The sequence below is a fragment of the Tympanuchus pallidicinctus genome, unplaced genomic scaffold (assembly GCF_026119805.1).
Source record: "Tympanuchus pallidicinctus isolate F22 unplaced genomic scaffold, pur_lepc_1.0 scaffold48, whole genome shotgun sequence".
In the NCBI taxonomy this organism is placed as follows: domain Eukaryota; kingdom Metazoa; phylum Chordata; class Aves; order Galliformes; family Phasianidae; genus Tympanuchus; species Tympanuchus pallidicinctus.
In genome coordinates, this window is record NW_026294767.1 from 816,452 (window position 1) to 843,085 (window position 26,634).

The 26,634-nt window shown below is 61.8% G+C and overlaps 5 protein-coding genes across 9 annotated transcripts; 3 read left to right on the forward strand and 2 right to left on the reverse strand.

Annotated features, from left to right (window-relative positions):
• Window positions 1-428: 428 nt before the first annotated feature.
• S100A14 (S100 calcium binding protein A14) lies at window positions 429-2,818 on the reverse strand. 2 transcript variants are annotated; one of them, XM_052703105.1, is made up of 4 exons: window positions 2,644-2,818; window positions 2,313-2,398; window positions 972-1,118; window positions 429-883 (listed from the first exon to the last, which is right to left on the reverse strand). In XM_052703105.1, exons 2-4 carry the CDS (start codon window positions 2,343-2,345, stop codon window positions 764-766), a joined length of 300 nt encoding a protein of 99 aa, XP_052559065.1. In that variant the 5' UTR covers window positions 2,346-2,398; window positions 2,644-2,818; the 3' UTR covers window positions 429-763. The 2 variants fall into 2 exon arrangements, with proteins under 2 accessions (XP_052559065.1, XP_052559064.1); XM_052703104.1 differs by having other exon boundaries at window positions 2,313-2,818.
• Window positions 2,819-3,973: 1,155 nt separating this feature from the next.
• On the reverse strand, window positions 3,974-5,014 carry S100A13 (S100 calcium binding protein A13). The gene is made up of 3 exons (XM_052703106.1): window positions 4,918-5,014; window positions 4,488-4,664; window positions 3,974-4,165 (listed from the first exon to the last, which is right to left on the reverse strand). The coding sequence occupies exons 2-3, from the start codon at window positions 4,638-4,640 to the stop codon at window positions 4,028-4,030; spliced, it is 291 nt and encodes a 96-aa protein (XP_052559066.1). The 5' UTR covers window positions 4,641-4,664; window positions 4,918-5,014; the 3' UTR covers window positions 3,974-4,027.
• A 1,253-nt stretch (window positions 5,015-6,267) lies between these two features.
• Window positions 6,268-9,262, forward strand: S100A1 (S100 calcium binding protein A1). Of its 3 annotated transcripts, none has more exons than XM_052702990.1 (3): window positions 6,268-6,681; window positions 8,687-8,835; window positions 8,925-9,262. In XM_052702990.1, the coding sequence occupies exons 2-3, from the start codon at window positions 8,695-8,697 to the stop codon at window positions 9,066-9,068; spliced, it is 285 nt and encodes a 94-aa protein (XP_052558950.1). In that variant the 5' UTR covers window positions 6,268-6,681; window positions 8,687-8,694; the 3' UTR covers window positions 9,069-9,262. The 3 variants fall into 3 exon arrangements, with proteins under 3 accessions (XP_052558950.1, XP_052558949.1, XP_052558951.1); XM_052702989.1 differs by lacking the exon at window positions 6,268-6,681 and adding an exon at window positions 6,735-7,112 and having other exon boundaries at window positions 8,693-8,835; window positions 8,925-9,260; XM_052702991.1 differs by lacking the exon at window positions 6,268-6,681 and adding an exon at window positions 7,142-8,439.
• Window positions 9,263-9,762: 500 nt separating this feature from the next.
• CHTOP (chromatin target of PRMT1) lies at window positions 9,763-17,706 on the forward strand. 2 transcript variants are annotated; one of them, XM_052702986.1, is made up of 6 exons: window positions 9,763-9,955; window positions 12,431-12,512; window positions 13,942-14,095; window positions 15,163-15,346; window positions 15,432-15,569; window positions 16,923-17,706. In XM_052702986.1, the coding sequence occupies exons 2-6, from the start codon at window positions 12,448-12,450 to the stop codon at window positions 17,123-17,125; spliced, it is 744 nt and encodes a 247-aa protein (XP_052558946.1). In that variant the 5' UTR covers window positions 9,763-9,955; window positions 12,431-12,447; the 3' UTR covers window positions 17,126-17,706. The 2 variants fall into 2 exon arrangements, with proteins under 2 accessions (XP_052558946.1, XP_052558944.1); XM_052702984.1 differs by having other exon boundaries at window positions 9,764-9,955; window positions 15,160-15,346.
• A 2,386-nt stretch (window positions 17,707-20,092) lies between these two features.
• On the forward strand, window positions 20,093-26,438 carry LOC128090580 (mothers against decapentaplegic homolog 4-like). Its single transcript, XM_052702979.1, is given in 12 exon segments — window positions 20,093-20,122; window positions 20,124-20,582; window positions 21,570-21,744; window positions 21,831-21,851; window positions 21,968-22,156; window positions 22,277-22,411; window positions 22,519-22,644; window positions 22,752-22,805; window positions 22,909-23,092; window positions 24,760-24,928; window positions 25,982-26,120; window positions 26,213-26,438. Coding segments are annotated over 12 exon segments (1,893 nt in total). The 3' UTR covers window positions 26,425-26,438.
• Window positions 26,439-26,634: the final 196 nt, after the last annotated feature.

Genomic DNA, 26,634 nt, shown 5'->3' on the forward strand with positions numbered 1-26,634 from the left:
TCACACAGAAATCCCAGCTCCTGTCCACTGACCCCACACCTTCCCAACCTCAGAAACACCAGGGTTCCCCCCCAGTCCAGCACGTGAGCCGCACACAAACAGCTCAGGTGCTGCTGTGGGGTCCCCATTGTGGGAACCACAGACGTGGGCACCGCAGCGCCGTGCAGCATCCCATGCACGCTCACCCCACGCAGCCCTTTGCACACCTGCAGAGCCGTGCACACCAGCAGCATTGCATGCACACCAGCAGCATTGCATGCACACCAGCAGCACTGCACACACGCTGGCAGCGCCCCATGCACGTGCACAGCCCCCCGTTGCACCTCGCACCCTCGTGCTCTGCAGTGGGATGAGCAGCCCAGCAGCGCAGCCCCGTCCCTCCCTCCCCCTTTTTCCCATGACAGAGCAAGGCCTTCCCATTCCAGCTGTTGTTTTCTTCCATTTTTTTCCTTTATTAATTTATACAAAAACGGTTGCACGTGCCGCAAGCAGCTGACATCCCGCCACCGGCCCACCCCGAGCGCAGCCATCAGAGGGGGCACGGGGGACCCCACACCCGTGCAGGGACTGCGGTCACCAGGACGGAGGAGAGGGGGGCAGAAAACACCCCCAAACCACTGACGGTGTCATCGGTGCTGATCCGGAGCCCCACATCGGAGGGGTTTGGGGGAAAGGAGCAAAGTCCCTCTCGCTGCGGCGCTGCGGGGCTGAGGAGCTCCTCGTGGCGCGGGGCCGAAGCGGCGCCTTCCCACCCCCCCCTGCCCTACTTCCTCCGACAGCCCTTGGCTGCATCCCCCATCATGTCCCAGTACTCCCCGAACTCCAGTTTGGCCTCATCAGGGTCTCCCATGCACTCGATCTTCTCATCCAGGGGTCCAACGCACTGCGGAGAGGCAGAAAAACCATCAGAGCGATGACAAGAGGTGGGGCCCCCATTCCCCCCCCCCTCGATCTCCGAGCTGTGCCCCCACCTTCCCCAAATGGGGCAGCTTCTGCACCACCAGCTCCCGCATCTCGTTGGGGGTCAGGTACTCCTTCTGCCCTTTCACAGCGTAGCAGTGGAACTGGTTGATGACCGTCTCGATGGCGCGCTCCACATCGGTGAGCTCCTGGCTGTCCTGCAGGATGGGGATGGGGAAGGGGGGGTTGAGAGGGAGTGAGGGGACCCCAGAAGGGAGGGGACACCCCAGGAGGGAGGGGACACCCCAAGAGGGATGTGGAAGGTGTGTTAATGCTCCGTGCCACCGCCCTACACCGATGCAGTGGGCCTTCCTTATGGGTACAACAGCCCTCCACACAGATGTGAGCCCCCATACAGATGTGAGCCCCTCCACACACACAGATGTGGGCCCCCACGTACCGGTATTGACCTCTCTCTATAGAGACCTGAGACCCTCATACAGATGCGACGCCCCTCCACACCACTGTAGGACCCCCTGCACAGATGCAGGACCCCTCTGTCCCACTGCATGACCCCTCCATCCAAATCCGGGACCCACCTACAGACGTGGGGCCCCCCATATAAATCCAGAACCCCATCCACCATTCTCTATACGATCCAATACCCACACGCTGCTCCCGTGACCCTTCACCCTCCCACAGGACCCCGACACGACCCCCGGTGGCCCCGTCCCCCCCACCGCTCCCCGCCCCATCCCCGGGCGCACACCCCCGCGTGGGGCAGGACGGGTTCTTCCTCTCTTTGCACAAGTGGCAGTGGAGCTGTGAGTCAGTGCCCATCACGGGGCCACCCATCCCCACCCTACGGGGCTGCAGACCCTAATCCCAGTTGGGGAGGGGGGGGAGGGAGCAGCTCCGCGACCCCGCTGCTAATTAGCAGGAGCTGCATTGGAAGGGAAACGAGGGTGATTCACGGGGCGCTGCGGTTTCCCTTCGAAACACCCCGAAACCACATCATGCGATGGGGCCATTAGGGAGAAACCAGTCATCTTGTGGGCCCCCACCCCCCACCGAGGCCTCTGCAGGTGCAGAGCACCCAGTGCCCCCCCCCAGGGGTGCAGGTGGGCGCATGCTCATGTCCGAAGGGCACGGGGGGAAACTCTGCCATCCTCGGAGAGGCTGCACGGAGCTCCAAAACCCCAAACTTTCCCAGCACCGTCCGCCCCAGTCTGAGGAATATCTCCAAATCCAAACTCATCCCGGCCGGAGAGACCCCAAATCCAAACTCATCCTGGGGGGGGGGGGGTTGCACAGCTCAGAGCACCCCAAGCTCCAAGGGATGGGGACAAGATTGTCCCCCCAACTACACCCCACAGCTCCCAGCCCTCCCAATGCCGGCGTCGCCCGCAGACCTTGCGCTTCTTGCGGCAGTTGCACTGGCCCATGCTGCTCCTCCTGTGGGGTCTGCAGTCCCTTTGCTCTGGGGGGTCTTGGGGTGCTGCCGGGGGGGGGGAGAGAGTCGCGATCAGCGTTGGCTTTGGGGGAGCTTTCCCCTCCTTCGGAGTCGGGGCGAGGAAGACGCCCTGGGATGCGCCGAGCTGCCGGGACACGTCCCGGGGGTGGGAGCGTCCCTGCAAGTCGTGGCAGAGCCGAGCGTGGGAGGGGGCTGGGGAGGAAGGTGGTGGACCCCTGGGCATGGGGAACCCCCCCCTTGTCCCCCTCAGTTTGGGTCGGGCCACTTACCTGCTGCGAGGGCTGTCCCGGCTGTGCGCGCGCTGCGCTGCTGCGGGGTTTTATACCGGGGAGGTGTGAGTGGGAGCTCCCAGCACACGGTGTGGTGCAAGGAGGCTCATTTGGGAGCCTTGGCCTCCAGCCAGCGTGGGGCTGGGAAACGCCTCCTGCGCGGCCACACCGAGCGCTCCCCATCCGGCACGGCCGTGCAGCACCGCGTGGGAACGGGCACCGGGTACCAGGCACCATGCAGTGGGTACCATGCTTTGGGCACCAGGTACCATGTTTTGGGCATCAGGTACCATGCACCATGCACCTGGTACCATGTTTTGGGCACCAGGTACCATGTTTTGGGCATCAGGTACAATGCACCATGCACCTGGTACCATGCTTTGGGCACCAGGTACCATGTTTTGGGCACCAGGTACCATGCTTTGGGCACCAGATACCATGCACCATGCACTGGGTACCATGCTTTGGGCACCAGGTACCGTGTTTTGGGCATCAGATATCATGCACCAGGTACCATGCTTTGGGCATCAGGTACCATGCACCGTGCACCAGGTACCATGTTTTGGGCATCAGGTACAATGCACCATGCACCTGGTACCATGCTTTGGGCACCAGGTACCATGTTTTGGGCACCAGGTACCATGTTTTGGGCACCAGATACCATGTACCAAGCACCAGATACCATGCACCATGCACTGGGTACCATGCTTTGGGCACCAGGAACCATGTTTTGGGCATCAGATATCACGCACCATGCATCAGATACCATGCACCGTGCACTGGTACCATGCTTTGGACACCAGGTACCACGTTTTGGGCACCAGATATCACGCACCATGCATCAGGTACCATGTTTTGGGCACCAGGTACCATGCACCATGCATTAGATACCATGCACCGTGCACTGGTACCCTGCTTTGGGCACCAGCTACCATGTTTTGGGCACCAGGTACCATGCACCATGCACCATGCACCATGCACCAGATCACATCCCCAGGTGACCCCACATAGGTGGCTTGGAGGTGGCTGCATGCCCACAGCGTCACTGCTGAGGCCTGCAGTGCCGTGGGTGCACCCTGCTGCTCTGTGGGACCCCACTGTTGTGTACGTGGGGTGCAGGTGGGACCCTGCAATCCAAATCAGCACAAAGGCAGTTTGGAGACGGCAGGATCTGGTCAAGAAATGTATGGATGTGGCACTGAGGGACACGGCTGCTGGGCATGGCAGTTGGATCGGATGATCTTGGAAGTCTTTTCCAACCTTAGTTGGTTCTGTGATTCTGTGGCAGGGCTGCTTGCGTCAGGGGGCTCCACAAAGAATAGCAGAGATGTCCAGGCCCACGAAAACTTCTTTATTTTGCTTCATGAGGGTCCCCCCATCCCCATCACTTCTTCCTCCCCTCCTTCTCCCTCCACAGGGCCCGGACCAACTCGCCCATCAGCCGCCAGAACTCTTCAAACGTCAGCTCCTGGTCTGTGCTCACATCCAGCATCCGCATCTGCTCCTCCAGGGAGGGGACATCCTAAAGGGAGGGCATGGGGACAGATGGCCACCACTACCAGGGGACACCTCTGACCCCATAGGGGGATGACACGAGGGGCAGCACCACAGCCCAGACCGAGGAAACAAGAGGGGCGGATGGACAGATGGACGCTGTCAGTCCCCCCCCCCAGCACAGAAGCACGCGGCCCCTCCACCTGCAGCACCTCAGCCCTTCTGGGATGCTTTCAGTTTTGCTTTTCCACTCTCACAGATCCCCAGACGCAGGGAACAGCCCCACAGCTCAAAGTGTCCCCACGGAGACCAGGACCCCCCACCTCCAGCCCTCCGCAGCCCATCTTCACCTTCATCACGTTGGGCAGCTGCAGCCGTAGCAGCTCCTGGAACGCGGTGGCCGTCATTGTCCCCATTCGACCCTCCTTCCTCGTGTGGGAGACGAACACGGTGACGATGGTCTCGATGGCCGTCTCCACTGGGGTCAGTTCAGCTGCAGCCATGGGGGCTGCGGGGAGAGGAGCGTCCTGGGGGGAGGGGGTGATGCCCAATGGGAACGCGAGGACCCCCACCATTCCCAGCATAAGGTGCTGCTAATTTGAGTGGCCTCAGCCCTGCAGAAGTGGGGGCTGCCCTTCTACACCGCAGGGATGAAACCCCCCCCCCCCAGCCATCATGTGCCACGGGGGAGGGCAGCTGACACCCGGAAGGGGACGGTGGCACCGCGGGGCCTCATGGCCGTTGCCAGAGGATGGGGATGGGGGCGGTGATCCCACTTACCCCACTCAACTGCAGCCCCCCTGCGGGGTCTTACAGTGGTAGATTGCAGTGCGCGGTCCCTCACCCCCCCCCCCCACCCCCACCCCTTGCAGGGCTTCCCGTTGGGTTTCCCGTTTCAGACGCCGCCCGGCAGCAGCTTCCCGTCCCCTCCCCGCACAGCAGCAGCGCTCCATGCACAGCCAGCACCGTGCACTGGGGACATGGGATGGGTTATGGGATGAACCACGGGGTCCCAGGGCGCATTCGCTGCACCGAGCCACCCAGATGGTTGTAGGGTGCAAGGTGTGTACCCCCCCCCCCCCCTTCCCCCCCCTTCCCCAGTGCTTCCCAGGCTCTGTTTTGCTATGGAAATGGGGACACACATGGGATGGGAACGCTGTCCCCTTTGTCCCTTTCATCCCATAACAGTTTGTCCCAGCTGCGAAGCCTGGGCTGGGATCACCCTTCTCCAAGTGAGAGTTGTGACTCACCGCCGGCTGACATCACCCCTATTAATAGTGGGCTTTGTGAAAATTAATTAATCCAAATTAATTAGGAGGTTGGAACTGCCCGAGCGCTCCTCTGTAATCGCGGTGTACGGCAGCCCCAGCACGGCTCCGCTGTGGCACAGCCATTCCCACGGCGCCCTGAGCCGTCCCCATGGCGCAGCACTGGTGGCACGGGATGGAGGGGACACAGGGACCCTCCCCAGCAGCAGCACAGCAGCATCTTAACTGCTGTCCACCCTTGGTCCCTACCAGAGCAGAGGTTTTTGGGGTGTCCCCAAGGCCAGGTGACACCGAGTGTGACAATGAGCAAGGACAGGGCAAGCACCCCCATCACTGCCGTGCATGGATGCAGGGACGTCCCTTTGGGGACCCCACAGCCACCCGTTTTGGGGACCTGGAGCAAAGCGCAGGGCAGTGTCACCAACCCTGACGCACTCTTTCCACCCATCCATGGGGACAGGGTGACTCCAGCAGCAGGCAGCCCATCCCCACCCTCACACCCGTCACACCAGCTCACGGGGCAGGAATTGCCTTCCTGCACTCCATCCGGTCCGTCCCCATCCCGGGGTGACAGGGGGACGGGGACAGCCCTTCCGCTGAGCCCCACGTCAGGGGACCGAGATGGGAAACCGCCGGGGTGAGTCAGGCTCGGAAGGGACGGGGACAAATTGGGGGTGAGTCAGCGCCCCAAAGCCAGGCGGGCCGTGACTCGTCACCCCTGGAATTTGGGGTGCCAGGATGGGGTGAGAAGGGAGCGGACGCTGCATGGCCCCGGGAGGGGACGTGTGGGGAGTGGTAGCTTCAGGATCCCCAACGCTATCAGGACGAGTGAGCATCGCAGGGACTGCAGGTCCTGGGGTGAAAGCTTGGGGTCAGATGTGGGGTCGGTGCCCACCACCACATCCTGGTGCTGTCCCAGCCCGTCCTGCTCCACCAGGGAGGGTGACTGCGGGCTGTGACACCGTCCCAAACTCATCGCCCACCCCATCCATTGAAGAGATGGGATAAGGCCACCAGACCACGTGCCACCGCCATGTCCCCAACCACGGCACAGCGCACACCCAGCAGCTTCTCCTCTCCCAGACTCCAGAGATGGAAAAGCCTCTTCCAAGCTCCGGCGATGGATCGGAGAGACAAGATCAAACCCAGCCCCGGCACCAGCAACTGGAGCAACTGGTTTAGCTGGGTCAAAGTGGAGCACGGGAGTCGCAGAGGCTGAAACCTGTTCCAGGCTGTGTGTAAACCTCCTGGCACGTCCCTCGCTGCTCCCAGTTTGGTAAGAGCTGTTCCGGGGAGCTGCCAGTGCGGACAGGCCGGGTGGCACCCGGTCCCATTGCTTGGACAGACCCCCCCCTCCGATGTGATTTTGGGTTCGTGGCTCCAACCCAGCTCACCATTCAGGGAACACCCGAGCATTTCCTGCTCTCAGGAAGGTTTGGGGTTTGATAAAAGCGGGGCAGAGCCCAGCTGAGCTCAGCGCAGTGATGGGAGCTGTACGGCCACCGCCTGGCTCCCATCACCCACCCGTGCCAAAGGCTGCAAGGGATCGGGGTTATTTTTACACCCAGTGCAATCCTGCAGCAGCTGTGCAGGCCATGCAGTGCCAGGGTCAGGCAGTCCCGGAAGGGGTGGCCGCATTCTGCCCACTGCTGAGACGGGGACGAAGGTGCCACCGCCGCCAACCCCCCTCCCCACAGCGACACGTGAGTGACATCGGGGTCTGCTCCCCACCCTGGGCTGCACACAGCCTTCCCCCAATGCCCTGGGCTCTGCTCCTGCCCCGTGCTGGCTGCTGGGTCCTAATGGAAAAAAGGCAGCGTGTCCTGGAGCGACGCAGTGCCTGTGTTTTCCCCCAGGATCGCCCTCTCCATCCAGACCATCCACACAGTTCCATCTGGGTTCCTCACCTCCATCCAGACCTCCTCTGTAGCCACCCGAGCTATTCCAGCTGCAGGCCAGCAGCAGAGCCCCCAGAATCCTGCAATTCACCCCAAATCCAACCCCCTTCCCCCCCCCAGCTCTCCATCCCCAGGACAGGCTCAGGACCCCCACGGGATCAGGGTGGCACAATTAAGGGGATGTTGGCTTTTGGGGGTCCCCACGCCGCAGCATTTCTCAACCACAGGGACAGGAAGTGCGGAAAGTGGAAACGGAGGGAGCAGGATATAATTAGCCCCAAATTAGGGTTGGAATCTGGGATAAAGAGTCCGGCACCACCCAGCTCTTGTGAAAACACCACAGCCCAGCACCCAGAAGCCCCCTGCATCGGGAACGGCCCTGGCTGCCCCGGTTTGGGGGCTCAGCACCACTCTGGGAAGGGGGGAGGACATCCAGGGATGGGGAGGAGCAGCGGGCACGGCCGGGTGGCGCGGATGCTGGGTGGTAACGAGAGCCAGGATTATCAGCGAGGCCAGGAATCTGGTTTCTTTAGCCGTACCGTTGCTGAGGCAACCTTCGGGCAGGGATTGTGGGGCTTTTTTAATGGGACAAGGGCCTTTCTGTGAGCAGGGAGCGGGGGGACCGCGCTGCGTCACCCGATAGCCCCCGCCAGTTCCCCCCGCCGGCGTCGAGGACACCGGATACCAGCACGCATCAGCCACCAAGGAGGGATGGGGCCGGATCCATCCCGCACCACAGCGCTGACAGATGGGGGATGCCCGATGGGTCACACTCGGGGTCACGGTTTGACCCAGAGCCGGCCCACCCTGTCCCCAGCATCCCACTGCTGCTCATCCCAAGGGGCCGCAGAGGTGGCAAAAAGGGATGTGTGAAGTTACGGGGGAGACGCAGAGCACCCCGAAGCGCCCCATAAGCACTGCAAGGGCTGGAAGTGCTCCTCCAAGCGTGGGGTGAGCAGCGGGGCCAGAGGGGTGTCCCCACCTCCCAAGCCCAGCGAAGGCAGCGCGGGGCGTCCCAACGGTGCCAGCCCGGCTGTCCAGCCCTGGTATCGGATCCTCCCGGAGGGAGGGGGCCTGGAGCTTATTTAACATCCCTGGGCAGCCCAGCCCAGCACTTGGCACGGCGGGGAGCTCAGGTGAGCGCCGGGTGACGGAGGGACCGCGGGTACCCACCGTGGTTTGATACCATCAAGGGGGTTCGCAGCAGCAGCGCCCCATTAAAAAAGGGGGGGAGGAGGGAGCGGGGCACCCCACAGCCTCGCTGATGGCGTTCTGCATGGCATCTGGGTGGGGGGTGCAGGGTGGGCAATGCTTGCAGGATGGGGTTGGGAGGAGAACTGCGATCCAAGGCTGGCCCTGTAACACAGCGGGTGCCTCCCGCAGCCGGAGCCATGGCATCGCAGCTGGAAGGGGCCATGGAGACTCTCATCAACGTCTTCCACCACTACTCGGGCAAAGAGGGGGATAAGTACAAGCTGAGCAAGAAGGAGCTGAAGGAGCTGCTGCAGAGCGAGCTGGGCTGCTTCCTGGAGGTAGGAGCCGTGCTGGGGGACACACGGGGCGTCCCAACGGGCTGCCAGCCCCCAGGGCTCACCCCTGTCGTCCTGTCCCCCCCCACCAGACCCAGAAGGACACAGGGGCTGTGGAGAAGATCATGCAGGATCTGGACGAGAACGGCGACGGGGAGGTGGACTTCCAGGAGTACGTGGTTCTGGTGGCCGCCCTCACCGTGGCCTGCAACACTTTCTTCTGGGAGAACGCCTGAGCCGGGCTCCAGCTCCACAGCACCCCAACCACGGCACCCCCCAAAGCAGAGCCCCCCCACCCCACCCCACATGTCCACCCTTTGCTCCTCGTGCACCCGGGGGTCCCGCAGGGACCTGGCTAAGCAATAAAGGCATCGATCCCACCAGCAGCGTTGTGTCAGCTCCCTCATCCCCAGGGAAAAGGGGGGATGTCTGCTCTGGGCTCATCCACGGGCCCATATTGGGGCTGAGCACTACTGGGAAGGTGATCCCGGACCCGCATGGGGGGTGAGCTGCGGGGGGGCCGGGGAGCGTCGCTCCCATGGAGACACGGCGCGGCACGGCGCCGGGCGGGGCGGGAGGAACCGGTTCTGATCTCGCACCGAACAGCGCAGGGCCGCCAGCGCCATCGTCTGCCAGGCCGCGACCTGCCTTAGCGCCTCGCAACGCCCACAGGCTCAACCGGGCCACGGAAGCGGATGGAGGCACCGTCAGGCCTTCCAGAACGTCTCGGCCCAACCGCACCGCGCTGCCCCGGCCCCGCCGCGGCGCTCAGCGCCCCGCACGGCGCCACGCACGTGCGCAGCTAGGCCGCGACCGTAGCCCCGCCCACCCTGGCCAAAGTCCTCCCCACAGCGCACTGGTTGACCAATGGCAGAGAAGAACGACCATCGCGTCCGCCCAATAGCGGACAGCGCTGTGCTCGCCCCTTACTGCGCCTGCGCGCCGCCATTTTGGCCGGCTGTGCTCTGGGCGGCGGGAAGAAGGCGGGCGCTGCGACCGCCGCCGCCATTTTGTTGCGGGAGGTCGAGTGCGGCGGGAGCGGGCGGCGGAGCTCAGCCCCGGCCCCACAGCCGCTAACAGGCAGCAGGCAGCCCTACCGGAGACCTGGCGACCGTCTGCTTCGGTGAGAAACCGGTTTGGAGACTGAGGGGAGCGCTGAGGGAAGGCCGGGGCGTTTTTGTGTGTGTGGGGGAGTCTGTGAGGAGGCCGCGCTATGAGGAGGCCGCAGCTCTGCTTCAGATCCTGAGGGAAAGGAGGGGGGGGGGTTGGGTCGTTTGGATGCTGTTTCACGTCTCTCAGCTCTTTGAGATTGGTTGGACCAGGCCTCGGCTCGGTGCTGTGCTGGTCGGCTGGTGGTTTGCGGTGTTTAATGGAGAAATTGGGATGTGTGGTGGGTTTTAGATCGGTTTCCTGCTGGTCCTTGGGCAGACCCTGCGTCCCCCCCCTCCCCTTCCGATGTGATTTTGGGTTCGTGGCTCCAGCCCATCCCATCACTCAGGGAACACCCCGCTCTCAGGAAGGTTTGGGGTACGATGAAAGTGGTTTGAGGAACCGTGGTACAGAGAGCTGCAGGAGGGGGACCAGAGGGATGAAAAGCTGAACGGGAGCCAGCAGGGTGTGATTGCAGCTGGGAAAGCAAACGGGATCCTGGGCGCCATCAGCAGAGGGGGGGCAGCAGGGACAGGGAGGCGATCGTCCCTCTGGGCTCTGCTCTCTGAGGCCCCGTCTGCAGCACCGCGTCCAGGGCTGGGGGTTCCCAGACAAGACAGGGAGCTGTGGGAGAGGAGCCAGAGGAGCCGCAGGGCTGAGCAGGGGCTGCAGCAGCTCCCTGCAAAGCCAGGCTGAGGGAGCTGGGCTCGTTCAGCACGGAGAAGAGGAGCCGGGGCTGAGCTGAGTGCAGCCTGCAGGGAGCCTGCAGCCAGGAGGGGAGGCAGCTCTTGGGCAGGGGAGATGAGAGCAGGGAACGGCTGGAAGCGGAGGGAGGGCAGCTGGAGGCTGGGGGTCAGGGAAGTTGTGTGCTGGGAGAGCGGTGAGGGGCTGAAGAGCTGCCCAGAGAGGCTGCGATGCCCCGTCCATCGCTGGAGGGCTTGGAGGCCAGGCTGGATGGGGCCCTGGGCAGCCTGGGCTGCTGTGAGACGTGGGCAGGTCGGGGGCTTTGCAGGCGCTGTGGGGTCGCAGCTTTGGGACCCCTGAGCTCCCAACCCAAACCGTGCCGTGACTCTGAAATGCAATCAGCAGAAGGCTTTGTTTCCCATATTGTGAAGGTGAGCCGTTCTGGGCTGGTAGTTGAGCGTTAGGTTTGATGCTGAGAGCAGGAAAGGAGAAACCGGTCTGTGATGATGGCTGTGAGCTCTGTGATGTCAGCGCCACAAATCCCTGCAGTTCAGCGATTCTTTATTTCTGGTACTGTGATGTGAACTGGAATCCCTGCGAACCTCACAGTGTTTTATGTGCCTGAGTAAAAAAAAACCACATCTGAAATAATCGTACATTAATTAATGTCTTTCTAATTACAAATTACATCTCTCTGTATTTTTATTTGGGCTTCCCTTGCAGTCCTTAGGTAGAAATAAGCATAATTTTGGAAGCAGCCTTTATTACAAGCGAATTATTTTGCTCCATTTTCCAGAACGTTAACAAACGTTAAGTCTTTATTATATATTTATCAGTGTTACAACACGTGGATATTTTATTATTTTTCTACTTTCTGGTGATGAATTCTTCTAATTTTAAACTTGAACAAAAAGGCAAACGGGTGGTTTAGAAAAGCAGAATGATTTCTGAAAGCAATTTTGTTTTCAGCCTTGTTTGCTGTCTGTTTGTGAACAGTTTGCCCTGCGAGGCTGCGAGTGCCTCCGACCTGGAAGCACTGAAGGCTGGATGGGGCTGTGAGCAACCTGGACTATTGGATTGGGAAGCATCCCTGCCCATAGCAGGGGGGGGTTGGAACGAAATGAGCTTAAAGATCCCTTCCCACTCCAACCATGTAATGATTTGATGAAAGCAGCGCAGGCTTGGGTGGGTGAGAGGCCCACAGCTCTGCTGCTGTCAGAGCATCCAAACTTCACGTCCAGCCCCCCGCCACAGAGCGGTGGGACCCTGAACACCTTGATGCTGTGACTTCTTGTTCAGCGATCTTCCAATCTGATCGCAGGAGCTGCGTCTGTTTAAAGGCAGTTTGGGTTTCCTTCCTGCTGATACCGACAGCTCTGGAGCTGTGCTGGAGTCGTGAGGTGCAGCACTGAATGGTTGGGTGCCGTTTTGATGCCTGTCTTCTTGCACTGCTCCTGCCTGAGGCAGGGTTTCAGCTTTCTAAACAGAAGGCGGCTTCATAAGTGACCATAACTTGCTAATGGAGCCTGTTGTATCCCTGGACTTGATGATCTTGAAGGTCTTTTCCATCCTGAGCAGTTCTTCTGTGATTCTATGGCAACTAGGCTAGAAAAACCAATCAAACACCTTCTCATGTGTTAGCAATTACCTGCCTGCTTATTCATTGCCTCCCCACAGCAGCTGGGATCGAGGGCTCTGAGTGTTGAGTTGAACACACTGCAGTACCTGAGTGCCCTTTGCTAACCCTGCCTCTTTTCTCTTGCAGATTCTGTTGATCTGAAGATGGCTGCACAGTCAGCACCGAAGGTTGTGCTAAAGAGCACCACCAAGATGTCTCTGAACGAGCGGTGAGGAAGCCAACAGCAGCTTCAGCTCATAAGAAAATTAGTATTTAATTATCACTGTCCGGTGTCCAAAAAAAGCCAACGTGGTTTCTGCCCTCTTTTAACCTCACTAAAACGAGCAGATGGCGTTGCACCTCTGTCTTAAACTGCAACAAATGTGGTACAGAAGGTTAAAAGGGCAATTGTTTCGGAGCAGTCGGTCCGTAGCGATTAAAATTAAGCCGTTCGACACGTAAACGTGGCGGGATGCGTTGTGCCAAAAGAGAGAAACCCCACGCCCTCCCTTTTTTTCTTCCACATGTTTTTACATTTATCTAGTCGGTGCTGCAGTATGGTAACGTGTTACCAAAGCTGCAGCAGGCTTGCTGCTTTGTCCTAGGCTGACACACGCACGTGGTCTGGCCTGTAAGAGGCATGCAGCAGGCTGCTACACCAGCCCAAAGGCCCTGTGACAACGTTTTGGGCCTTGTAAGAGGCAAACGCTTTGCTTCATCTCCATCTCTCTGTTCTCAGTGCTGATTTCTTTACCTTTCTGTTGAGTTTTCTCCCGTTTTGTTGTCTTGCGTTGGTTTTATTTTTTCCTTCTCCGTGCCATCGAGCTTTTGCAGTTCTGCAGTGCAAACTAACGGCAATGCTGTGGTTTTGCTTTCTTGCTAATCTTGCTCTTGGTTTAATGATCGTTGAGGCAGAATAGAGCTGGTTGTGTGCAGTTCCTGCTCTGGCACGAGCTGAGCTGAGCCCACGGCTGGAGCTTCTTCCAGAGAATGCAAGCGCTGAGGTGCAGTGCTGGGAAGGCTGCTGGCCTTCTTGCTTCTGGTCGGTCCAAATTCCTCCCCTGCGGGCTTTTCCCTGGGACGCAGCAGGCAGCAGATGGGTCGCTGTTAATTTCACCACGCTCACCATCTCGCTGTTCTGCTCCTAGAGACAGAATGGCAGCGCAGGTTGAACCATGCGAGCGTGCTGAGGTGGCGGCAGCGGCGCTGCGGCGGGGTGGAGGTGCATCAGTCCGTCCCCAGGGCAGAGTTTTCTCTGAGCCTCTGCGTGATGACGTGGAGCTTTGGTGGCGTTTCCCAGCTCTTGGAGGGCTGGGGGAACCTCGGCAGTCAGATTTCGCCCCGCTTCTCTGCCACGTCCCCCTCTTCCACCTGTCATCGACGTCTCCGCTTCTCGCTCGTTTCCCATTCCTTCTTCCATTTCTAAAATCAGTAACCTAAAGCTTTGATCACTCCTGAATTAATATACAACCGTCACTCCTGAGTTTCCAGTTCTTGCACGCTGGTGGAAAGCGAGGAGTATGTAATGACGTGGCCTAAGTACCGCTCTTTACGTAAAGGTTCACGGGATCTGGAGATCCAATCTTGAGAACCGTGAAATGCCAATAAATGTATGTAATAAAGCTTAATTTAAACACCCGTTTTATTCGACCTTGAAGCTTCACTAACATGCTGAAGAACAAACAGCCGATGCCAGTGAATATTCGGGCTACCATGCAGCAGCAGCAGCAGCTGGCCAGTGCCAGAAACAGAAGATTGGCCCAGCAGATGGAGAACAGACCTTCTGTGCAGGCTGCCCTGAAGCTGAAGCAGGTGAGGGGGAAAAAGCTGGTGGCTTTTTGGGGTGTGATGGGCGTGCAAAACATCCCCAGCAATCCAAGATGAGCGCTGATGGAGGGCCTTGCAGTGCTGTTCATCCCTTCGTGCTGTGTAACTTACTGCTTAATGTGACTGAGTGAATTCATTTTTTTTGTCTTGCTGGCTGTTCATATCTCCTCTCTATTTTTTCAGAGAAATGTTCTCATTCTGGGTTTCTGGATCTGCTGAGTGCTTCATCTCTCAATGTAGCTGCAGCAACACTTGCTGCACGTTGCTTCCAGCCCTTAGAGCCCACTGAGGCTGGCTGCTCCCATCCCCACCTCCACCCCCTCGTGGTAGCAGCTGGCTGCGAGGACCAGATGAACCAAACTGATACTTGGAGGCTTGCAAATGCCAGGCTGCAGGCCTGGGTTTAAGCGTCCTGTTGTCCTTGTGCGAGTGTCTTTATCCCTCATCTCAGTGGGGAGCGCTGCAGGTCGCAATGCGTTTGTTGAAGTCGCCCCCTGTGCGGAGCAGAAGATGGAAACAAAGCCTCTGGCTTTTCGCTCTGCTCCCCCACAGCTTACAGGGAAGGCGCAGCAGGCCGGTGCTGCTCTGCTCCTCGTCAGCCTGATTCGAGCTTTAAACTCTGCTTTGAAATGAGAAAAGTCGGAAAGATTGGCTTAAAATGTTTGCGTGGAGCAAGGATTGGAGCTGCAGGGTGGCAGCACAGTGCAGCCGTGCAGCATTTCCATAGCAGCGCTGCACAACTGGGCTGCAGCAGAAGTTGAGTTACTTCTGTGTGTTTCTTTACACGCAGGGAGAGCGCTGGGAAGCTCTCAGTTGTGCTGCTTCACCGCATAGCTGGAATACCTCAGTGCTCAGGGCTGTAATCTCTGATAAGGAGGAATGCAGCTGTGCATTTGATTGCCTTCTATCCCAAGCTCGAGAACACGCTGCAGAGAGCCTCCCTCTGCTTTAAGAACAAAAACCCGACTTTTATCAAGAAGCAACTGCTTTGCTTTCCGTGCCGCTCGGATTGCTGCATGACTTTGCTGTTGTTTAACGCTCTATTCCAGAAGAGCTTGAAGCAACGCCTCGGTAAAAGCAACATCCAGGCACGGCTGGGCCGCCCTGCAGGCCCCATCGCCCGCGGAGCCATGGGGGGAAGAGGACTGGCCATGGGGCAGAGAGGTTTGCCACGAGGAGCCATGCGTGGGGGCCGGGGAGGCAGAGCTCTGCTGAGAGGAGGGCTCCCACTGCGAGGTCAGTGCTGGGAGATGTGTGAGGAGGTTGTTTTGAGGGCTTTGCTCTGAGATGGGTTCTGTGATGCTCCGTTGCTCTGTTGCAGGTCAGGGCCTGCTGCGGGGAGGCCGAGGAATGGCCCCGAGGATGGGGCTGAGAAGAGGAGGGCTGCGGGGCCGCGGGGGGCCGGGCAGAGGAGCCATGGGGCGAGGAGCCATGGGGCGCGGAGGACTCGGCGGTAGAGGTCAGTCTGAGCGGCTCTGAACGAGCTGCAGCTCCCCTCATTTCACTGTGTGGCTGTGCAGCCCCAAACCCATCTCACAGAGTCACGGAATGGTTTGGGTTGGGAGGGAGCTCAGGGATGGCGAAGCTGCGACCCCACAGCGCCTGCAAAGCCCCCGACCTGCCCACGTCTCACAGCAGCCCAGGCTGCCCAGGGCCCCATCCAGCCTGGCCTCCAAGCCCTCCAGCGATGGACGGGGCATCGCAGCCTCTCTGGGCAGCTCTTCAGCCCCTCACCGCTCTCCCAGCACACAACTTCCCTGACCCCCAGCCTCCAGCTGCCCTCCCTCCGCTTCCAGCCGTTCCCTGCTCTCATCTCCCCTGCCCAAGAGCTGCCTCCCCTCCTGGCTGCAGGCTCCCTGCAGGCTGCACTCAGCTCAGCCCCGGCTCCTCTTCTCCGTGCTGAACGAGCCCAGCTCCCTCAGCCTGGCTTTGCAGGGAGCTGCTGCAGCCCCTGCTCAGCCCTGCGGCTCCTCTGGCTCCTCTCCCACAGCTCCCTGTCTTGTCTGGGAACCCCCAGCCCTGGACGCGGTGCTGCAGACGGGGCCTCACAGAGCAGAGCCCAGAGGGACGATCGCCTCCCTGTCCCTGCTGCCCCCCCTCTGCTGATGGCGCCCAGGATCCCGTTTGCTTTCCCAGCCGCAATCCCACCCTGCTGTTCAGCTTTTCACCCCCCGGCTCCTTCTGTGCAGGGCTGCTCTCAGGACTGAGCTCATCTCTGCTGTCCGGCACAGCGCTCACTTCCAGCTCTTTGCCCCACAGCGCCCTGCCTTGTTCCACAACCCGGATCCCGGTTCTGCTGTGGGGTCCTGGGCTCCGTCTCAGCGCCGTCCCCTCCCGCAGGCATCGCTGTGTGTCAGTGAGCGCAGGGAAGGCGCTCAGCTGTTGAGGAGCGTTGTGCCGCGTTCCCACACTCAAAACAACGCGCAGGCTGCGTCAGCCGTGGGGCTGCCATTCTGCTCCGTGGTCTCCTGCGGTGGCTGCTAAATACGAAGCGCTTCTCCGTCCCAAGTTTGCACGCGCTGCCTCCTAAAGGCGCGGGCTGCTCCCTGCAGCGTGCAGATCGCGTCCCACACCCGCACACGGCAGAGGGTTTGAGACTGAATGATGAGCGGGATCCGTTTCTGCTGAGGGCGGATGGAAAGCAAACAGCAGAGCCGGGGGGGGCGCAGTGGCTCCGATGCCCCGCGGGGCTGAAAGCACAGCGAGGTGGGGAGCGGGGCGGCACGGCGCAGCCCCCGGCCGGGGGAGGGGAGCGGGGCGGCTCTGCCCGGCCCTGAGCCGCGCTCTGTAACCTTTGTGTTGTCTCTGCAAGGCCGTGGCATGGCGGGCCGGGGAAGAGGCGGCTTTGGCGGCCGCGGCAGAGGCAGAGGACGAGGCAGAGGATCGGCGCGGCCGGCGCTGACCAAGGAACAGCTGGACAACCAGTTAGACGCTTACATGTCGAAAACGAAAGGACACCTCGACGCCGAGCTGGATGCTTACATGGCTCAGACAGACCCCGAAACGAACGACTGAAGGGTGTTTGCAGAGACTTGGTGTGGATGGTGGTGTGCATCCCGTAGCCGCGAGCTAAAACAAGGAAACCCTGATTCAGCTGAAAGGACCCACGGGAACAGGGAGCAGCCCTGTTCCGCCGCAGATCAGACTTCAGTACGTTTTCCTTTCCTGTTTTGATACTCTGTATGTTGTGTGAAACCTTTTGGGATGATTTTTATCTATTATTTCCCCCCCCCACCCCCCCTCCAAAACTGCTCCAAACGCAAATCTGACAGCCCTGCTGCAGTTCCTGCAAGGGGCCGTGAGTCTGCCTGCATGCGGGGCTCCGCAGCAGCATTTTGGGATGGGAAACGCGTCCCCCCATCTCCCCCCCTTCTGTTCAACCCATCGAGCCTTGCAGAACGCGGAGCCCGAAGCTCCGCTGCTCGGCGCCGTTCCTTACGGTGAAACCAACGCTCCTCCCATCCCGCCGCTGCTGGGAGGTGAAGGAGGGCTTCTGCTCCCCATCCCCACCTTTTCGGTTCTGTTGTGTGAACTCCCGGTTTCGCTGGAATCCCGTCTTTCTGGTTTGTTGTAACAAAGGAGAAATTACAAAAGCAGCGCGGGCTCCGGGTGCTTTTCTTTTTCTTTTTTATACCTGCGGTGAATCCCGTCGGCTTCCTGCTGTCACAGCTCGCTTTGGGGGAGGGGGGGGCGTTAAATACATCCCGTTTGCTCCGCGCTCCGTGAAGCAGCGGAGGAGCCGCTATGGGAGGAGCTGAACCGTGGGGACGGGGCTCCGAACCGCCCGCACCGCGTGGCCGGACCGGGGCTGGGGGGGGCAGGGGGCGGCGCTCGGCTCTTCCCGGGCGGCGCTCGGCTCTTCCCGGGAGCTGCCCCGCCTTTCTATGTAAGCGCGACCGCTATTGGCCGACGGGGCGGTGGCCGCCCGTCACGCCGCCTCCCATTGGCTGCGTCCCTGCAGCGCTTCACGCGTTCGGCTTGCCCTTTTGTTATGGGGCGGGCGGCGATGCGGGGTCCGGGCTGAGCGCGGCGTGCGGCGGAGGTGAGTGCAGAGCCCGGCCCTCCCTCGGTATCCCCACCATCATTCCCCACTACGGAGACCCGCAGCGGCCTCGCGGCCTCGCCCTGCCCGGCCACAGCGCGGAGCTGCCGGGCACCGAAGCACCGGGACGCCCCGCGGCTGTGGGGACGGAGCTGTGCCCCATTCCGGGAACCCCCATTGCTATGGGGACAGTGCTGCGTCCCGCTTTGGGACCCCTACTGCTGTGGGGTCGGTGCTGTGCCCTGCTCCAGGACACCCCATTGCTGCGGGGATGGTGCTGTGCCCCGTTCTGGCGCACCGCATTGCTGTGGGATTCCCCATTGCTATGGGGACAGCGCCGTGCCCCGTTCCGGGACATCCATTGCTATGGGGACAGCGCCGTGCCCCCCACTCTGGGGCCCCCATTGCTTTGGGAACAGTGCTCTGACCCACTTCGGGATACCCCATATTGCTGTGGGGTCAGTTCTGTGCCCCATTCCAGGACACCCCATTGCTATGGGGTCAGTGCTGTGGGGACGGAGCTGTGCCCCATTCCAGGATAGCCATTGCTATGGGGACAGCGCTGTGCCTCTCCTTGGGGCACCCCATTGCTTTGGGGACAGTGCTGTGTCCCAATCCAGGACACCCCTATTACTATGGGGACAGTGCTGTGCTCCCCATGGGACACCCCATTGCTGTGGGGACAGTGCTGTGGGGACAGTGCTGTGTTCCATTCCAGGACAGCCTGTTGGTATGGGGACATTGCTGTGCCCCACTTTGGGACACCCCATTGCTATGGGGACAGCACTGTGCCCCATTCTGGGACACCCCATTGCTATGGGGTCAGCGTTGTGCCCCTCTTTGGAGCACCCCATTGCTATGGGGACACTGCTGTGTGTCCTGCTCCAGGACACCCCTCTGCTATGGGATCAGTGCTATGGGGACAGGGCTATGTCCCATTCCAGGACACCCCATTGCTATGGGGACAGTGCTGTGACCACCACCCTGGGACACCTCATTGCTTTGGGGACATTGCTGGGCCCCGTTCTGGGACATCCATTGCTATGGGGTCAGCGCTGTGCCCTTCTTTGAGTCACCCCATGGCTGTGGGTGCAGCACAGCTCCCACTCCTCCTCTGCCCTCAAAATCCCTCCTGGCTCGTGGAGCACGGCAAGCACCGAGCTGGAAGGAGAGGACTTGGAGAGGGCTCAGAGCTCAACCCAACCGCAGGGACCCCCCCCCCCCCCCAGCATCCCCCCGCCCCACTCCATCTGTCCCCCTGGGAGCGGGGAGCCCGGCCAGCAGCATCAACTCCAACAGTGGGAGGAGGGGGGAAAAAGGGGGAGGGGGGGGAGGGAGAGGAAAAGTGGGGGGGGGGCCGTGGCATCTCGCCAACGCCGGGGGCCGAGCCAACAACGCAGCTCTGCCAGAACGGACGGACGGACAGACAGACAGACAGACGGCCGTGGGTCAAAGCAGCGAGCGGGGCGAAGGGTTTTGTTGTGTCTGCGGTCAGCTCAAGGATTTTCCCAGGCCCCAAAGCGCTCACAGCCACCCCCCGGGGCAGAAGGGGGAGGAGGGGGGGGGGGGGGGGGGGGGAGAGGAAAGATGCTGGGGGGCTCCGCAGACGCAACGTGCGCGCGGCTCTTGGCGTGAGCGCGCCGACAGCAGGCAGCGAGGGGTTAAAGAGCGGCGCCAGCAGCCCGGGCTCTGTTTAGTCTGGGCCACGAGCTGGAGACGGGGCTGAGCAGCAACCAGCGCGGCCGGCACCCCGGGGTGAAAGCTCCCATCAGCGGCTCCCCCCCCGGCGCAACCCTGCGCCCACCTTTGGGCTGCGCTGCCGTCAGGCTGGGGACGCCCCGAACGTCCCGCGTTTCGTCGCCGTCACCCCGTTCATCTTCTCTTCCCGTCCTGGGCACGGATCGCGGGAGCCACGAGGCCGGGCTGCTTCGAGGTGACGCATGGCTCTGTCCCACGTCCTCGCCGTTTTGCCGTCCCAGGTGGCCGTCGCGTCGCCGGTGCCAAACGGGGTCCACGTCCCCCTCCGGCCGCTTCCGGACCCTGTGCACGAGCAGCCGCTCCGTGCACGATGCTGAGCTCAGCCCGGCGTCGCGGCTGCAGCCTTGCAGGCGTGGGGAGGGGGGCCGGAGGGTCCCCTGCAGCGGGGTGACGGGCAGGGCCGTGCCGTGCCGTGCCTTGCAGGGGAGCAGCGCCATGTCCCTGGGCGCGCCCAGCAGCAGCGACGCCTGTCTGAGCATCGTGCACAGCCTGATGTGCCACCGGCAGGGCGGGGAGAACGAGAGCTTCGCCAAGAGGGCCATCGAAAGCCTGGTCAAGAAGCTGAAGGAGAAGAAGGACGAGCTCGATTCGCTCATCGCTGCCATCACCACCAACGGCGCCCACCCCAGCAAGTGCGTCACCATCCAGCGCACCTTGGACGGGAGGCTCCAGGTAAACCCCCCCCCCCCCCCCCCCCCTTTTCCCTCCCCCCATCCCTGCACGCCCCCTCGAGGAGCTGAGGAGACCCGGGTGACCCCCCCAGACCCCCGCTCACCTCCTTGGGTTTTGGGGGAGGGGATTTGGGCGTCCCTGTGCCCTTTGAAGCATCCCTGGAGCGGTTGAGGAGGCTGAGCCCTGCTGTGCCCCATAAAACCCCCCAGGGCACCGCAGCCCTGCCAGAGCTTTGGCTGCCCTGCTGTCCCCTCACCCCCCCCCAATCCCCCTCCCCATATAAACCATCCCCCGGTCTGGATGGCCCTCTTAGTATTTCATAACCCCCGCAAAAGTCCCCAACTTTTGGGGGACTCAAAGCAAACCATCCCCAAGACGAGGAGACCCGTAGCCCCCCCCCCCTCCGAGACCCCCAGAGCCCTCCTCAAGCTGGGCGATCCCACATCATGGGGGCAAGGGGAGACCCACAGAAGCCCCCCCCGCATCGGTGGGGCGCTCAGACTGCCTCCAGCCTGCGGCTCCGAGCCCAACGCTGCTCCGACTTCAGTGCCTGCGCTCACAGCCCCCAACCGGGACTTGGGGAGGGGGGCACAGAAGCAGGCAGCGCTGGGCATCACGGCACGGGGGTCTGCGTTGCAAAGCCCCCACGCCGGCAGCGCAGCCCCCCTTGTTGGATGAGTCACTGTCTGGCAGCCTGCAGCCAAAGGGGGGGCTGTGAAGGGGGGCCGTGAGGGGGGGGAGTTGTTATGTCTGCAGCGAACGCGGCTCCGGGGAGGCGCAGGGGGAGCCCCCGGGGTCCCAGCCTGGCGCCAGCCTTGAACTGCATGGATGCTGGGGGGGGTGGGGGATGGAGGGGGACGGAGGGGGGGGGTCCAGCACCCCACGCCTGTGTTGGCAGCACCATCGGCGGGGCTGGATGGAGCGTTGGCACAGCATCCCCACATCGTCCCTCCACGTTCTGTTTGTGTCCCGTCCCCCCTCCTTTAGGTGGCCGGCAGGAAGGGTTTCCCCCACGTCATCTACGCCCGGCTCTGGCGTTGGCCCGACCTGCACAAAAACGAATTGAAACACTCCAAGTTTTGCCAATTCGCCTTCGACCTCAAATACGACAGCGTCTGCGTCAACCCCTACCACTACGAGCGCGTGGTGGCCCCGGCCATCGGTGAGCCGGCCCACCTCCGACCCCCCCCCTTTAAAACCCCCCCCCCACCCCAAATCCAATAACGCCCCCCCATCTCATCTCACCAGGTCTGAGCATCCCTACCGCAGGTGAGACCCGGGCGCCGGAGCGTATCGGAGCCAACGGCCCCCCCCACCGTGCCCCCCCCGAGCCCCACAGCGGGTCCCCGTGCCCCCCAATGGTCTCCGGTGTCCCCCCCGCCCAGTGCCCCCCGCCCGCCTGGTGAAGGAGGAGTTTGTCCATGACTGTGTGCAGATGGAGGCACCGCATGGGGCCAAGCGGGCGCCGTGCCCCCCCACCGAACCCTTCCGCCCTCCGCTGCCCCCCCAGCAGCTCCCCGAATCCCCCCACGTCCCCGGGAGCCTCTACCCCACGCTGCCCGTTTCACCCCCAGGTGAGAACCACGCATCAGAACCACGCATCCCCCCCCCCAGTGCCCCCATCCCTAAGGGGGGATTCCCCATCTGTGATGCCTCTCTGACCACCCCCCCCCCCCCAAATCCTCAACCTGCAGCGGCCCCCGCCGGCTCCCTCCTCCCACTGCCCCACAGCGAGGGGCTGCTGCCCCACATCTCCTGCCCCACACCGCCGCCAGCGCAGCCCCCACCCCACAACGGCTTCCCAGCGCCCCCCAAACCGCCCTACCACAGTAAGTATGGGGCTGCCCCCCCTCCCCCCCATCACCTCGCACCCCCCAGCTTTTGAGGGAGTTGGGGGGGGGGGGTCTCACACTCAGACCCCCCCCCCCTACAGCAGCTTCACCAAACTGGAGTGGCAGCACTGCAGCCATCTACGCACCCAACCTGGGGGGGTCGCAGCCCCCCCCCCAGCCCAGCGGCCGGACCCACTCCCAACCCCCCCTGCAGCCCCCCAACCATTACTGTAAGTCTGCAGGAAGGGAATCGAGGTGAGGAAGGGGGCAAAGCTTCAAACCAAGATGGAGATCTTAACCTTCCCCCCCTCCTCCCCCCCCACCCCAAAACTCCCAGGGCCTCCACACCACAACTCCACACCTTACCAGCAACCCGTGTCCACCCACCCCGGTAAGCAACCCAACTTTCACCCCATTGCCCACCCCAATGATGCCCCCCCCCCCCCTTTACATCCTCTCCAATCCCCCCCCCTTCCCCCCCCCCCGGTTCCCAGGGCCAGAATTCTGGTGTTCCATCGCCTACTTTGAGATGGACGTGCAGGTGGGGGAGATCTTCAAGGTTCCGTCCAGCTGCCCTCTGGTGGTCGTGGATGGATACGTGGACCCCTCGGGGGGGGATCGGTTCTGCCTGGGGCAGCTCTCCAACGTGCATCGCACCGACACCAGCGAGAGGGCCCGGTGGGGTGGGGGGGAAATGGGGGGGGGGGGGGGGGGGGAATGTGTGGGGCTGGGGGGGTTCTGGGGGGGGATGGAGGTTGTGTGCGATGGGGGGGTGTAGGGGGAGATGGAGGTGTGGAGAGGGGGGGGTGTAGGGGGAGAGTGGGGTCTGCGGGGTGATGTGGGGGGGAGAAGGGGGATGAAAGGGGGGTCAGAGGAGTAAATGGGGTGGAAGAGGGGTATAGGGGTAAATGTGGGGAGGATGGGGTGTGCAGGGTGATGTGTGGGGCAGAAGGGGGTTAAAGGGGGTAAGAGGAGTAAATGGGGTGGAAGAGGGGTATAGGGGTAAATGTGGGGAGGATGGGGTCTGCGGGGTGATGTGTGGGGCAGAAGGGGGAATAAAAGGGGGGTCAGAGGAGTAAATGGGGTGGAAGAGGGGTATAGGGGTAAATGTGGGGAGGATGGGGTGTGCAGGGTGATGTGTAGGGCAGAAGGGGAATAAATGGGGGTCAGAGGGGTAAATGGGGTTGGAAGAGGGGTATAGGGGTAAATGTGGGGAGGATGGGGTGTGCAGGGTGATGTGTGGGGCAGAAGGAGAGTAAAAGGGGGTCAGAGGGGTAAATGGGGTGGAAGAGGGGTATAGGGGTAAATATGGGGAGAGTGGGGTCTGCGGGGTGATGTGTGGGGCAGAAGGGGGATGAAGGGGGAAGTGGGGGGTAAATGGGGTAGAAGAGGGGTATAGGGGTAAATGTGGGGAGGATGGGGTGTGCAGGGTGATGTGTGGGGCAGAAGGGGGTTAAAGGGGGTCAGAGGGGGGTAAATGGGGTGGAAGAGGGTATAGGGGTAAATATGGGGTGGGTGGGGTAGGAGGGATTGGGGGAGAATATTGGGGAGCAGGAGGGGGATGTGTGGGGCTGGTGGGGTGATGCACAGGGCAGGAGGGGATACAGGGAGTGAATGGGAGATCTGTGGGGCAGAGGGGGGGAATGGGGTTGGAATGGGGGGCATTTGGGGTCAGAGAAGGGAAATGGGGTTGGAATGGGTGCAATTGGGATCTGAGGGGGTAAATGGGGTTGGAATGGGGGGTATTTGGGGGCAGAGGGGCGGAATGGGGTTGGAATGGGGGTATTTGGGGTCGGAGAAGGGAAATGGGGTTGGAATGGAGATGTTTAGGGGCAGAGGGGGGGAATGGTGTTGGAATGGGTGCAATTGGGGGCAGAGGGGGAAAATTGGGTTGGAGTGGGGAGTTTTGGGGGTAGAGGGAGGGAAATGGGGTGGGAATGGGGGGTATTTGGGGTCAGAGGGGAGAAATGGGGTTGGAATGGATGTAATTGGGCTCAGAGGGGGGGAATGGGGTTGGAATGGGGGTATTTGGGATTGGAGAAGGGAAATGGGGTTGGAATGGAGATATTTAGGGGCAGGGAGGGAAATGGGGTTGGAATGGGGGTATTTGGGGACAGAGGGGGTGAATGGGGATGGAATGGAGATATTTAGGGGCAGAGGGGGGGAATGGGGTTGGAATGGGTGCAATTGGGGTCAGAGGGGGTAAATGGTGTTGGAATGGGGAGTTTTGGGGGTAGAGGGAGGGAAATGGGGTTGGAATGGGGGAATTTGGGATCGGAGAGGGGAAATGGGGTTGCAATGGGGGTATTTGGGGTATTTGGGGGCTGATGGTCGCCCCGGGTCAGGCTGCACATCGGGAAGGGCGTGCAGTTGGAGTGCCGGGGTGAGGGCGACGTCTGGATGCGGTGCCTGAGCGACCACGCAGTGTTTGTGCAGAGTTACTACCTGGATCGGGAGGCCGGCAGAGCCCCCGGAGACGCCGTGCACAAAATCTACCCCGGAGCTCACATTAAGGTGGGGATTTGGGGGGGGACCCCGACCCCAAATGTCCCGCGGGATGCAGCGGTTGCAATGCGAACAAATGGGGTGGGGGTCGCTGGGAGGAGCGAATGGGGAGGCAATGGGAGGAGCGATGCCTGCGGGAGGGGACGGCGCTGAGACGGAGCCCAGGACCCCACAGCAGAACCGGGATCCGGGTTGTGGAACAAGGCAGGGCGCTGTGGGGCAAAGAGCTGGAAGTGAGCGCTGTGCCGGACAGCAGAGATGAGCTCAGTCCTGAGAGCAGCCCTGCACAGAAGGAGCCGGGGGGTGAAAAGCTGAACAGCAGGGTGGGATTGCGGCTGGGAAAGCAAACGGGATCCTGGGCGCCATCAGCAGAGGGGGGGCAGCAGGGACAGGGAGGCGATCGTCCCTCTGGGCTCTGCTCTCTGAGGCCCCGTGTGCAGCACCGCATCCAGGGCTGGGGGTTCCCAGACAAGACAGGGAGCTGTGGGAGAGGAGCCAGAGGAGCCGCAGGGCTGAGCAGGGGCTGCAGCAGCTCCCTGCAAAGCCAGGCTGAGGGAGCTGGGCTCGTTCAGCACGGAGAAGAGGAGCCGGGGCTGAGCTGAGTGCAGCCTGCAGGGAGCCTGCAGCCAGGAGGGGAGGCAGCTCTTGGGCAGGGGAGATGAGAGCAGGGAACGGCTGGAAGCGGAGGGAGGGCAGCTGGAGGCTGGGGGTCAGGGAAGTTGTGTGCTGGGAGAGCGGTGAGGGGCTGAAGAGCTGCCCAGAGAGGCTGCGATGCCCCGTCCATCGCTGGAGGGCTTGGAGGCCAGGCTGGATGGGGCCCTGGGCAGCCTGGGCTGCTGTGAGACGTGGGCAGGTCGGGGGCTTTGCAGGCGCTGTGGGGTCGCAGCTTTGGGACCCCTGAGCTCCCAACCCAAACCGTGCCGTGATTCTGTGAGTGCAGGGCTGCCGATCCCCGATGCTGGGGGGGCGGGGATGAGACCCTTAAAAAAGGAATCGCCGCAAAGCGTCCGAAGGGATTTCAGGAGGCAGCTGAAATCCCCCCCCTCTTCGTTGCTCCCCCAGGTGTTTGATTTGCGGCAATGCCATCGGCAGATGCAGCAGCAAGCAGCCACAGCTCAAGCCGCTGCCGCAACCCAAGCGGCCGCCGTGGCTGGAAACATCCCGGGACCCGGGGCGGTGGGAGGCATCGCTCCGGCTGTGGGTGAGCGGGCAGAGGGGATTTTGGGGGGTGGGAGGAGGTGGGGGGGGGAGGCATCGTGAGGAGCCCAAATAAGCGGCGAGGCGATCGGTCAGGGCTGTCGGCGGCGGCCGGGATCGGCGTGGATGATCTGCGGCGGCTGTGCATCCTGCGGCTGAGCTTCGTGAAGGGTTGGGGGCCGGATTATCCGCGGCAGAGCATCAAAAACACGCCGTGTTGGATCGAGGTGCAGCTGCACCGCGCGATGCAGCTCCTGGATGAGGTTCTGCACGCCATGCCGGCTGCCGAGCCTGCGGCGCTGCGCTGAGTGCGTTGTGGAGGGGGGAGGGGAAGGGGAGGGGGAAAAAGTGGGCGGGGGTGAAGGAAAAGTGGGGAAGGATGGGAAAAAGAAGTGGGGGAAAATGAAAAAAATGTGGAGGGACGTGAAAAAAAAGCGGGGGAAACGGGGGGAAAAAAGCGGGGAAAAAATGTTTAAAAAATGGGGGGGAAATGGAAAGATTGGGGAGGTGTAAGGAAA

Coding starts and splice junctions, on each gene's coding strand:
- S100A14 (XM_052703104.1), bottom strand. CDS start 2,597: ATGCCCAGGGGTCCACCACCTTCCTCCCCAGCCCCCTCCCACGCTCGG. Junction 1,119..2,312: donor ACTGCCGCAAGAAGCGCAAG/GTCTGCGGGCGA, acceptor CCCATCCTGCAG/GACAGCCAGGAGCTCACCGA. Junction 884..971: donor AGCTGCCCCATTTGGGGAAG/GTGGGGGCACAG, acceptor GCCTCTCCGCAG/TGCGTTGGACCCCTGGATGA.
- CHTOP (XM_052702984.1), top strand. CDS start 12,448: ATGGCTGCACAGTCAGCACCGAAGGTTGTGCTAAAGAGCACCACCAAG. Junction 14,096..15,159: donor CTGCCCTGAAGCTGAAGCAG/GTGAGGGGGAAA, acceptor GCTCTATTCCAG/AAGAGCTTGAAGCAACGCCT. Junction 15,347..15,431: donor AGGAGGGCTCCCACTGCGAG/GTCAGTGCTGGG, acceptor GCTCTGTTGCAG/GTCAGGGCCTGCTGCGGGGA.
- S100A13 (XM_052703106.1), bottom strand. CDS start 4,640: ATGGCTGCAGCTGAACTGACCCCAGTGGAGACGGCCATCGAGACCATC. Junction 4,166..4,487: donor AGCTGCCCAACGTGATGAAG/GTGAAGATGGGC, acceptor CCCTCCCTTTAG/GATGTCCCCTCCCTGGAGGA.
- S100A1 (XM_052702989.1), top strand. CDS start 6,890: ATGGGAGCTGTACGGCCACCGCCTGGCTCCCATCACCCACCCGTGCCA. Junction 7,113..8,692: donor CTCCCCACAGCGACACGTGA/GTGACATCGGGG, acceptor CCGCAGCCGGAG/CCATGGCATCGCAGCTGGAA. Junction 8,836..8,924: donor AGCTGGGCTGCTTCCTGGAG/GTAGGAGCCGTG, acceptor CCCCCCCACCAG/ACCCAGAAGGACACAGGGGC.